At 31.1% G+C, this 12,992-nt stretch overlaps 1 protein-coding gene across 1 annotated transcript; it reads right to left on the minus strand.

Moving 5' to 3' along the window:
* Nucleotides 1–247: 247 nt before the first annotated feature.
* LOC111015245 (geraniol 8-hydroxylase) lies at nucleotides 248–3,927 on the minus strand. The gene is made up of 3 exons (XM_022290206.2): nucleotides 3,348–3,927; nucleotides 1,902–2,305; nucleotides 248–1,099 (listed from the first exon to the last, which is right to left on the minus strand). The coding sequence occupies exons 1-3, from the start codon at nucleotides 3,841–3,843 to the stop codon at nucleotides 500–502; spliced, it is 1,500 nt and encodes a 499-aa protein (XP_022145898.1). The 5' UTR covers nucleotides 3,844–3,927; the 3' UTR covers nucleotides 248–499.
* Nucleotides 3,928–12,992: the final 9,065 nt, after the last annotated feature.

Here is a 12,992-nt window from a genome sequence, read left to right on the forward strand (position 1 = left end):
GTTGATTATGGGATCCGTGGTGTTTGTTGAAGTCATTGCTTTGAAAGAAGACTCTCCCATTATGTCGAATTTGACACATGGGTACGAGATTTATGAGATCGAAATCTAGTTCAATATGGATGAAATCCATGAGAAATGACTGAGGAAAGTTGTTGAAAGCTTCATTCTTATCTGAAGGATGAACTTGTAGTTAACCTGTCTACGCCTTAGCAACCTATATTCTAAAAACTCTTGCCACCTTTCTAAAAAATTGGATTGAAGAAATGTCCACTGGGTTATTTTTGCATTTCTCTCTTTTAATTGTCAAATATTCAATGATCGAGCATAAACATACATCTTCCTTAGTTAGGACCTAATTATTTTTCTTAGGACCTAATTATTTTTCTAAAATTAAACTAAGAAAGCACCTCAACTCATTCTTATATCATGGTCGATGGGTGCATCACATTTTAACTTCATAAATGCAATAAAAATACAAAGTTTCTTTTGTTCATTGTAATTAGGGGATGATCAGAGGCAATGCTCTCAAGGGAAAAGCCATCTCCACAGTGATGCCAAACTCCTCCTCCATGTTCACATCTTCAGGTCCACATCCATCCTCAAGCTTCCAATCAAACAAGTGGACCAGCGAACCCAACATCAAATGCAGCATTCTCATCGCCAATGGCAAACCAGGGCAAATCCTCCGCCCACCACCGAACGGAATCAGCTCAAAATCTCGGCCTCTGACGTCCATTTCAGACCCCATAAACCTCTCTGGCTCGAACGACTCTGGGTTTTCCCAATCTCTGCCCATAGCCCACGCGTTTACCAGCACCTGTGCGCCCTTTGGGATTGTGAACCCTCCAATTTCCACGTCTTGTAGCGCTTTACGGGGCAGTAGAAAAGGAGCTGGTGCGTGCAATCTGAAAGTTTCCTTCACGATTGCTTGTAGATAAGGCAGCCTCGAAATGTCTGACTCTTCGATGGGGTTCCCTATTCCAATCACCCGCCTGGTTTCTTCTTGAACTTTGGATAACTTTTCTGGGTTTCTTAGGAGTTCTGCCATTGCCCATTGCAGTGTGGCAGAACTTGTATCAGTCCCAGCAACGAATAGAACCTAATTCAAATACATCAACATAAAAACCAATTTTCTTTTAGGATATTCAGTCGATGAGTTTGATTATTTCTTCTAGCTTTGAAGTTTTGAAAATTAATACAAAACCTAATAAAGTCGAGAATACTTGGCTCCTCAAAGAAACCTTGTCCTCGTCACCACTAAATAGACAATTAAGAGGGAAAAATGCAAAAAACATAGACTTTTTAAAAGTAATAATGAGTTGTCAAATATTTAATAGTGAAGAGGATAAAGTTTCTCCTCATTGTTAAAGAATCCAGTATTTATCCATTGGTTTTGAGATATAACTATAAATATTGATATGATTCCAGAGGGGAACAAATTTCGTCTATCTCGAGGGGCATCTAAAAGATCCCACATATGGAAACCCATAAACATAGATAGAAAAAAAACAAGAAATACCTAATTTTTAATTATCAATTTGTTATCTTACTAACGGTAAAGACTTGAATGAACACTTAGTACGTGGACCAAAATAAATCTAATTTGAAACTACGGGACCAAAAAAGTATTTTAATTAAGATTTAAAAAAAAATAATTGTCAAATTTTTAATAAGCAAAAGAGGGAAAGCTTAAGCAGTGTTACTATCCAAATATCTGCTTATCAATCTAGAATTGAGTGAGAATGACAGCAAAAACTTTTTAATCTAGAATTGAGTGAGAATGACAGCAAAAACGTTTTACCATGATACTATAAACTATCATTAAGTCCATAAAAAAAGTTAAGCAGAGTAAATTGGAATATTAAAGAGAAGTTATTTAAAAGGGTGAAGTGAGTATTCACCAATATTAAGTGTTGGATTTGTATTTTGTCAATTTTCATGTCGCTATTTTGGTGGGTGAGGTTGAGAAGGTAGTGCAACAAATCGTTGTTGTTGGGCGCAGAAGCAGAAGCAGACGCCTGCTGCTGATGTAGCCGCTGGTCCATCATCTGCTCCAACACATTAAAAACCTTGTCGAAATTCATCGTTTGTCTCCTCTTTATGCCTTGAAGATCTAGCTTCTTCAGTAGAGGAAAATAATCCCCCAAATTTGGCCTCGCACCTTCTTTCACAATCCCTCTCACTACTTCCTTGAACTCTTTCCCAATTTCAGAATTTGGGTCCAAAAAATCCGCCGAGAAAATTGTGTTCGAAAGCAGATTCAGCGATGTCATGAATGCTACCTTCCCAAAATCCACCATCTCACCTGTGTTCATATTATTTACAGTCACGTATTAGATATTCGTCAACATGTTCACATTTGTTTGACAAATAATGCAAAAAAGATAAGAAGATTTTTAACTTGATTTAGAAAAGGTTAAGATCCATGGATATTTGTTAATTTAAATATTTTTTTATTTTTATAAATATCCATCAACATCGATGACAACCTTTCTAAAAACTTGAAACTTTAATATTTCCATTGACATTAACGTTTAAAACCTTATTTACAGTAACTCAATAATACAAGGAAAATTGTAAATACTACTTTTTTGTAAGGTGAGTGATCAGACTGCAGGTTGTACTCAAGAAAGGAAAAAAAAAAAACAAAGAAAGTCCGACCACCCACCTCTAAAAAAAGTCCTATTTACAATTTTAACTGGTTGATGCTCAAGTTGGCAGGTTGGGTAGTGTATTACTATCTATCACTTATAAGTTTATGATATGCTATCAACGTCTGTCGTTGATAGATGCATTTTACCAACTACTTTTTAGATTGCTGTCGATGAAAACTTTAAGGGTAGACTTTTTTGCTTTAAACCCAATCCGAAAACAAGTAGGCCATTAGTTTGGCTTGGTGGGTCGGGAACGACGCCTTCTTTTGAAGACCTTTTGTCTTGCCCCACCGTGTTATGAACAGTAAAAAATGTTGAGTAAAAAAATTGTCATAAATCGCAGGAGGTGTGATTTTAGCCAGAAAAAACAGTGGCTTCCCAAAGTTCATAAATTTATGGCATCCTGTCACGAAAAGTGAAAGAAAAAATTAATTCAATAACAGTTTAAAAAGATTCTAAATCTTGTCTTATGACTTGCAATTGGTGTAAGTTTTATCGTTAGTTTTTTTTTTCTTTTGCAAAATGCATTAAGTAAATATATTAATAAAACAATTTTCATAACACAACTTCACTTTCTATTAAGAAAATTAATAGATTTTTTAATATAAACTAAAGTCGAGAATTTTAAAATATTAAGGATCAAATTGCGAAAAACTTAAAAAATAGATTCCATATATTTTAGCTTAACATCACCTTTGGAAGCACGTATGGTAATTTCCGAAACGAGGTCCGCCACTTTGGCTCGCCGGAGATTCTGGTTGCCGTCCAAAATCCGTCCGGCGAACAGCTGGGTATTGCAAATTCGTCGGAGTTTTCGCCAGAGGGGCGAAACCGGAATCCACGGGAGGCCCAAAACTTGGTGGTTGTGGGTGGTCATTGAGTCCGGAACCGTTCTGCAGGACAGAAACTGGTCGTGGGTTTGGAGAACTTCCTTGGCCATGGCGGCGGAGGAGACTACGACGGTGGTGACGTGGCCGAGTTTCAAGGTCATAATGGGGCCGTGAGATTTGGCCAGATTGGCCAGAGACCTGTGGGGCTTGTCGCCGAGATCCAGAAGGTTTCCGATGACCGGCAAGGGTCTGGGTCCGGGAGGTAGCTTGGAAATGGCGGCGCTGAAATTAAGGGTTAAGATTGAAAAGGAAAACCATGCTAAGCAAAGTAGAAGGAAGAAGATCCAAAACAAATCCATATTCAAATGCTTCTCTCTCGAATCTCGATCGCGTGGAATATGAATTTCTTCTTCTTCTCTTCTCTAGTTATCACACCTTTATAATTAATTGCCATTGACAAAACTATTCAAATCAAACACGAAATATTACGAGAAAATTGCCACGACAAACCTAATCAAATCAAACACGCCAAGATGTTGGAATTTTCAACCGTTCACAAGTAATTATTTACGCTGTTTTTGGTTCCTATTTTCAAAATGGGACTAGGATTTGTTGAGTCAAACTCATATTTATTCCATAGTTTAAAATATAAAGCAAAATCTAGGTTTCCTATAGTAAACATTATTCTATCCTCAAGTAGGTTGTTACAGTAAATATCATTCGTGCTCTCACTATACTACAGTACTTTATCCCTATGCCAAGTTGCTAAGTATTTTATCGTTTTTCTTTTGACGGGCTATATTGAATATTTTGTCTTTCGTTTCTTTTCTAAAATGCGTTAAATTTTTAATAAAATATATGAGCGGAATAATAAATTAATTAATTATAATTTTAATAATAAATAAGTAAATTATTAATTCATATATCAATAAAAAAATTTTAATGGTAAACTTTACGAGTGAAAGCTAAAATCGAAGATGAAGAAATTAGCTAAATCAAGTTAATTTGATCGGTTGCAACCATAATGGTAATTTAGTTCGGTTATAAACTTCATGTTTTAGAGGAATTATGATGATAGGATTACATCCTGCAGTCACACTTGGAAAAATATTTTAAAAAATCAATAACAAAACTACACAATAATTATTCAAAAAGAATTTAGATCAATTATTCTATTAAAAATAAATTATTCATACTATATTTTTAGTACTTAAAATATTAGTTACTAAATAAATATTATTACATTTTTAATCCCATATATATAAATAATCTAAACTTTTTTATTTTAAATTAAAAACTAAACACCCGTGATACAATCTAACAAGTTCATCTCTTTAAATTCATAGTATTATCAAACTCTGTTTTTATTTTATACAATGAATGAGTTTAATTATTTTGGTCCGTTTGTGTTGAAGAGTTAATAATTTTTAAATAATTATTATTTAAAATGTGTTACCTTTTTAATCAAATGTACAGGCTACGTAAAAAAGAAAAAAAAAAGCAAGTGAGAGAGAGATTTATGGAGTACTTGGAGAAAGACCTGAAGGAGGAGGAGTTTTTAATTGTTTTTCTTTCTTCTTTCTTCTCTTGTACTCCTTTGTTGATGAACTTTGTATTTCCTCTTTTCCTTCTCCTTGTTACGGCGTTGAGTAGCTAAAAACGTTAAGGGGGTTGTGGACCATCACTGTAAATGCTAATTTTCTGATGATAAAGTTGCTTCTATTTAGTTAGTAGATGAATATACGTTACTTAGCATGGATGATTACTGGATCTTGGTGAATTACTTGACATGTTATTTATGTTGCAATTATTTGGATTGATAAGATGTTGAACAATTTTGCATGATTTAGAATCCTTAATTGTCTAAAATTGTTCAAATATCTGTACATGAATATTTTGATAAGTTTAATATGTATTTAGTTTTCAAATATACGAATATATGAATCATAATGTTCCAATTAAAAAAAAATAGCTAAAGGCACTGTGCCATGAGAAGGTTGTGGCACTCCACCGCTTGCACATATGGTTCTAGGGCTAATTCCCTAGCACTAATTTTATTATATATATATATGTATGTATTATTTTAATAATTGTTTATTGAGTTACTATTCTGTTGTGAATATTTTGGGCGAATTTAAATATGGAGGTGGGTTTAATTTTCCTTTTATGTTGTGCTAATTAAATATTGTTGATTATGGTGAATAAATTAACAATTTATCAATATTTGACACAATTATTAAATTCCTATGTATGTTGTGATGCATGAAAATATTATTGTTAATGGTTGAAAATAACTTAAGGTATTTTATCTTCATATGGAAACAATTAAGAATAATTAAGTAATAATTTTGTGAGATTTGAGTATTGTTGTTGTTTATGCGAATTGTGATCGGCCCAAAGGAAGGTCACAATTTGACCAAATAACAAATACACTCACAATTATAGAATTTATTATTGATATTAGATTATTGCGTGCTACAATTAGTGCTACATAGCCTATGTTGAATTGTTGATGAGTTAAAATATCAATAATATTTCTTTTAGGAAAATCCAGTTTTTATTTTTCTTTCCGGATTTAGTAAATTGTTTAGAGGACTTTTCCCATTACTAAATTATGAATATAAAGATATTATTATTAATTTTGAAAATAATTTTGGTAGTATTATTTTCATAAAGATAAAATTAATAATAATTAAAGTTACATATGTTGTATAATTGTCTGATCCTTTTGGTTGGTGTTAATTTGATGAATCATGTTGCCAAAGTAGTCTCTGATTTTTTATATTGATATCTTTCAAAATTATCAGATGTTTGTGGGTCTGTGTGTTTATGCGCTCTGTGGTTGGCCCAAAGGAAGACTTCAATTTGGCCAAATAACAGGTTCACAATAGTTAGATGGTGATAAACATGGATAATATAAAGTTATGTTATGTGAGTGATTGTCGGCCCAAAGGAAGGTTTTCACTTGATAGGATTGGTTATCAATGTTTAATCACCACATTGAGAGTACCACTTGCAAGTTGATATTGTCGACCTAAAGGAAGGATATCAATGTTGTGTTAGGTATCTTGTTATCCTCATTGAGTTTAATTATAAAGTATTTTTATAAATATTTAAGGTTAATTTCGAGCATGTTTTATTATTGAATTAGTTATTGTTAAATATTATTTAATTGCCTTATTGTGTATTTAAGAATACTTTTTATTCAAATTTGCATGAATTTTTGATAAAGAAAGAAAACGCTTCAACTTTTGCAAATCAATATCCCTCTAAGGTTTAATTGGGATCTTGAAAAGTAGTAGTAACCTTAATTACATAAATATTATGACAATGTTTTGCAACATTTAAGAGGATTATGTTTAATGAGGAATAATTAGGAAAGTTCCTTAAGGATTGTTTTGAAAATTACAAAATGAATAGACTTTAAATTTTTGTTGACTATTTCTTAATAAAGAATAAATGAACGCTAGTGAGTACACTAAATGATCCAATGCACAAAATTTAAAATATTCAAGGATTTACTTGTGGATTTGATACCATTTGAGACGTTATACAGTAGGTATGTAGTGGGTTATAATACTTATAAAGGTAGATATTGAACTCTTAATAACCTAATTTCCGACCGCATGTTTTTTAGGAAAATGAGTTAAGTAAGAAAATACAAATGGTACTCATTAATGGTTTATTTCCTTAAAGAAAGAAATTAAAGTTGGTACTAACGTTTATTTGGAACATATGTTCGCCTAAACCACAAAAGAATCCAGCTTAAAAATTCTTTTGATATTTTTTTTAGGAAATTTTAACATATAGAAAAAAGCATGTTCCAAATACATCGCCACATAAAGTATAAAGGAAATATGGCTTCTCACTTTGGTATTTAATAAGCTAGACTTGCATATGAAAGCTTATCTTCTGTGTTGAATAGACTTTGGTATTTCTATTCATTGCTTATTGGTTCTCAAGATTAAATAGACATTCAAATCTGTATTAGAAATGATCAAGGGGCCATACCTGGAATTGTCAAATTAGGTGCTATTGAGAGCTTTAGTATTTTAGAACATTAATTTGTAGCTTATTCAATATGGCTTCTTTAAATGTTTAACAACATTGCATACAGTTATAAGAATTTTACTCTCGTTAAAGGCACTGATATTTGATATAGGAAAGGTCTTCATTTCTGTATATCTTAAAAGTCATCATCTATCAATTCATAGTGAATGACATCATTATGAAATATGATGGATTGAGAAGGTAAGGTTTAGCACTTTTGCTAACTCCTTTAAGGATTTATAAAGTTAATAAGTAATATATATTTTCAAGCAAACCTGAGATGTATGTTGCCTATAAAATGATTCAAAATTTAAAAGGTGTGGTAAGAAATATAACAAATCATTTTTCCTTACCCTAAGTCTATTTGGAGAAAACACTCAAGATTGTTATAAAAAAGTTTAAGTGATGTACCAAATAAAGAAACAACTAAAATCACTTGCAATTCAAGATTTTGCGAGACTTGGACTTAAGGTTTTTAGTTGTCACTCTATATTCAGTAGTCTTTCAATATATATAATTTCTAAAGTTAGTTCCCGCTTAAAGTTGATGTGGATGAGATCTTAAAGTTTCTTAAGGACGTTGAGTTTGGGGGGAGATAAAGTAAAGAATGTTGTATTTAAGATAAATTTAATTATTTCTCTTTATAACAATATTAGTAAAGAATAAAAATTCTCCTCATTTTAGTAAAACAAACTCAACATCATCAAAACTGTCATTAAAGTAAGTAGAAGAGATATGAGAAATATGATTATAAAGATTTAAGTTTGATAAAAAAAAATATATTCTCTACCGTCAAACAAAATCTTATCTCTTAAAAGGAAAAATGAATGTCACAAAGAATGTGTTGAAACAACACACAACAAAGATATTTTACATTTTGTTATATTGCTTTTAAAAGACAATGTTAACAAATATAAGACTCATCTAGTTGTTCTGGTTTCAATTCTTAAGTGGCTTCTTGAAAAGTTCTTTCAAGTAAATGACAATATTTATAACTTTTTTGAGTTGTGTTAGATGAATATAAAAATTGGTTTCTTAATTGTATAATTTATGAAATCAATAATCTTGTATATTTTTTAGACTTTTTATCTAGTAACACAAAGTTTCAAAAGGTTTATATTCATCTGTGATCTCAATGAAGAATTTTTTATCTGTGTTTTCATAATATTCATTACATGGTGATATTATCACATGTAATATCGGAAGGTAATAAGAATAATAATTATGAATTACAGATTTAGTGGGAATACATTTATTTTCCTAGTATAATATGTCTGCGACATAATAAAGATTTTGTTAGAGGATGAAAACTTGAATGAACATAACTCTTTTATATTGTGAAGCGATATTGTAAGATCAATCTCAAGTAACATTGAGAATTCACAAAAGAACTATGTTGAAAGGTATTGCAAGTTCTCTAGCATAAAGATTATGCACTAGGGGATATTGAAATCACTAGTGGAAATAAGCTTACTGTCAATAGAGGTCCATTGAATAATAAAGTAAAATAAAAAAAATTCATGTTTAAAGTCAATATGCTTCCGTTGTATTCATATCAAGAATGAAAGACAATTTTTGATAACTTTTAATTGGATCTAAAGAGTTATAAGGTGCTTAACAAAAAAAGTTGCATGCTCACTCATCAAAATCATATTAATTAGAGATCATAAGGTTATTTGATTTTGATAATTTGAGTTGCCATCTAGATCCACCTTTGAGGCTATAATCACTAATAGGTTAAAGGATACTATTATCTCATGGTAGAGAGTCACTTTAGTCCCTTTCACCACTAAAGTTTGTGTTCATAGCATTTTGTATGTGGCAACAAACTTAAGAATATGATTGTCAAATTTTGTCATTAGGTTATTTTGACAAAGATTTGTATTTTTCCATACTATAGCAACAAAAGCTTTTGTATGAATATTTAAGTTTTAGTTGATAAAGAAAATTCGGAATATTTTTGTTTAAAGAAATACAACTCCATCATTGCGGATCCGCTCATTAAGAACTTTCACAAAAGTTTTACGAGCATAATGCTCATATAGATGTGAAATTATGGTACGTCAGTTGAGTGGGAGTTTGTGTTTTCTTAAATTAGACATGTGGTTTTTTCTTTTCTGCAGAATAAAGAAAATGGTTTATTTTGTCACTCTAAATGATTTTCTTTCTAAATATAGTTTAACATAAAGCTAGAAAGCATAAATTTTGATCTCTTTAAAGAATAAAGTTGGACCAGTTGAGAATAGACATGTTTAGATCACATTACATGTAATTCTCATGATGCTCTTTCACTCTTGATCCATGTCATTGAGTATATTTGGTGTGGTGATCATTGAAAGTTGAGTTGCGACTATACATGTTACAAAAGCCGCTTTGATTCCTCATCGATATGCGAGATGGACCAGATTGTTATTAAAAGGAAGTTTATTTTAATAGCATTGAGTTATGCACTAAAGAATAAATTAATATAATTGCTAGTAAAGAAAATTGTTACCCAAGTGGGAGATTGTTGGAATTAATTTAATAATTAATTCATATGTGGGTAACAAATTAAAGAACTATTATATTTGGGCTATTTAATGGGCATATGAGTGATCTTGATTATGGACCCATGACTTCCCCTTTAGTGGTATGACTTACTGAGTAGAAACCAGCTCATTAATCTTAGGGGATTATGGGAAACCCTAGGATTAACCTATAAATATATAGTTATGGTCCCAATATACTATGCTTCTTGAACCTCATGTTCCCCATCAAACAGAGAGTATTGCCCATATTTTGTCTGGGTTGCATAGTTGGGGAAGATCACAAACCAAACAACTTCTTGCAGATCATGATCAATCTATCTAATTGTTCAAGGTAATTCTAATCTCTTTATAGATTTTGGTTTTCTTCTATGCTTAGATCTTTGGTCTTGATTGTTCTGGAATTTTATGGCTTTTATTTTAGAATAATCATGAATTAGGATTTGTTTAAATTTTCCAACCGTTAAAGCTTGCTTTGCATTTCATAGATTCAATATGCTTGATCATCATGTTGAATGAGCTCTTTATTTACTTTTGGGAGATTGTAATAGAGAGGGAGAGTGATTTTTAACTTGTGTTAGATCTACATTCGAGTATAGAGTGTGAGTACTTAGAGATAAGCCTCACCCAACATGGCTAGCTAAAAACTGAGTTGATAAGTCGTTATTCTAAACAGTGGTTAAAAGAGTGTTGAAATTCGAGTAATAGAGAAATATGTCGTATTTGTTTGGCCAGTAGTTATAACTAAGGGTGTTTACAGGTTGGGTTGGGTCGGGTTAGGAGGGGTTTTGGAACCAACCCGAATTTTCGATTGGCCATATACAGGAACCGTCAGATTTGAATTGGATGGTCAACCTAACCCAATATTTTTAGGTCGGGTCAAGTTAGGTTGTCGGTTTTTTTTTTTTATAATTATCACGACGAGGAGGAGGAGGAGTTAGGATTAAAACTTAATTGGCAGTTGAAATTAAGATACAAAATGAAAGAAGATAATATGAAAACCTTAAATGAATTAAGGGCTAGGATTAACATTAAATGGACGATTGAGTGTTGACATTGAAGATAAAGATATTATTATATATATAATTAAGAAAAATACACATATATTCATAAATTCAGGTTGGGTTGGGTTGGGTTGATCTGATTTTTTAAAGGTTGAATCCGATACCCAACCCAACCCGATTGGGTTGGAAAAATCACAACTCAACCCAACTCTCGAGGCTTCATCGAACCATGGGTTGGTCGGTTATCGAGTTTTTTTAACACCCCTAGTTATAACAACTTTGTTGCTAGAGTATAAGAGAACTTAAATTAAAAAATCTTTTAAATCATTCTCGATTTTTGTGGAAAGTTTCGTCAGAAATGTCATAAAAAGAAAAGAACAACACAATACTTGATGACCTATGATCAAGGTTCAAAATATCGTCTCTAATGTCGACATGCTCGATATGGACATAGGGGGAAAAGTCGATTTTTTCTCATGTCGTCGACATGTCGACATGTCGACAAAATATCAACAAAATGTCGACATGCCCATGTCTTTTTTCTTTTTTTTCTCTTCTTCTTTTAAGGTTATTTTATTTTCGAACTCTTCTTACTATGTCACTACAGTCTATAATTTCTCACAACCTCGATGATTCTAATCTTAGTTTGTTCAATGAAACATTCGCATTTTAATACTGTATAAAGTATAACTAATAAGATTTTGAATTTGCTTTATTGATAATTTTTAATCCAATATAGTCCCTAGTTATACAATTGAACAATATATGTGAAATATTGACATATATAGAGATTGAAATAATCTTAGAATTTTTAAAAAATATAAATATTATTATTTACAAATAGTAGTGAAACATGAAGTAGAATAGGTAACTTAATTGATACCAAAAAGATGATCTCAGATGATCTAATGCACTATTTTGATAACTTTGATATAAATTACAATAGTTCTCCCAAGTCATCATAAATGGAAAGTTTTGAAGGTAGTTGCTCAAATGAGTAGAATATGAAGCACATATGGATCCCATTGGTAGATAATTTTGATGAATAACACAATCATGAGGTTGAGGTGTTTGAAAATTGTGTAAATTTGATTGGAATGTTGGATTGATGATTTATTTGAAAATATGTTTGAAAAATATGTAAATTCAAATTTGAAAAGAGAAGTAGATAAAAAGTAAACAGGTATGAGTCAATTAGAATTTAGAGTTAATTAGAATTTAGAAATGTGTTTGGAAACAAGTCCGTAATTATCTCATTTCCAAATGAATCCTATTATATGAAAAATACAAGTAGTCAAAAGTTTATAAGTAAAGTTTACTTTACATGTTCAAATAATTTCCATCAATCTTCATTAAAGGAAAAAAATCTTTTTTTCGATATTTTCATCGACATCGACATTTTCATAAGTAAAATGGTCATATTCTTACCGTTAAAGGTGATCAATTATAAGCTAATTAAGATACAATTCAAGTTTTATTTGTTAATTCAAAAAATTTTCATCAATTTTCACAATTTCCATTATTTTTCCCGAAATATCCATCGACATCGACAAAATCGGGACCTCGATATTTTCATCGACATCGACACTTTGAACACTGCCTGTGATTACCTAATTTTGTGGAGATGTTATAAAAATATAGAAGGCAGAATTTAAAAATGTTGGGAACTTTTTTTTTTTTTTTAAATGTTCTGGTTTTAAAATACCTACATCTTTAAATAAACAAATTTCAAATCTTCGTTTTGATAAACATATCGTCAACGATTTTATTGATAATCCAATTCAGAATAAAAATCCGAGGATAAACCCCTCTTTTGAAATATGACATCTAAAAGCTTCTAAACATTCTAAAAAGAAAAAATTGTTTACGTTAGTTTATTATTTTTAAATTACGTTATTTACAAGATATATATATATATATTTAAATACC

Source organism: Momordica charantia, assembly GCF_013281855.1.
Source record: "Momordica charantia cultivar OHB3-1 chromosome 6 unlocalized genomic scaffold, Mcharantia_2.0 BLBB01000006.1, whole genome shotgun sequence".
Taxonomy (NCBI): domain Eukaryota; kingdom Viridiplantae; phylum Streptophyta; class Magnoliopsida; order Cucurbitales; family Cucurbitaceae; genus Momordica; species Momordica charantia.

Coding starts and splice junctions, on each gene's coding strand:
- LOC111015245 (XM_022290206.2), bottom strand. CDS start 3,843: ATGGATTTGTTTTGGATCTTCTTCCTTCTACTTTGCTTAGCATGGTTT. Junction 2,306..3,347: donor TACCATACGTGCTTCCAAAG/GTGATGTTAAGC, acceptor ATATGAACACAG/GTGAGATGGTGGATTTTGGG. Junction 1,100..1,901: donor AAATCCAACACTTAATATTG/GTGAATACTCAC, acceptor TATTTGAATTAG/GTTCTATTCGTTGCTGGGAC.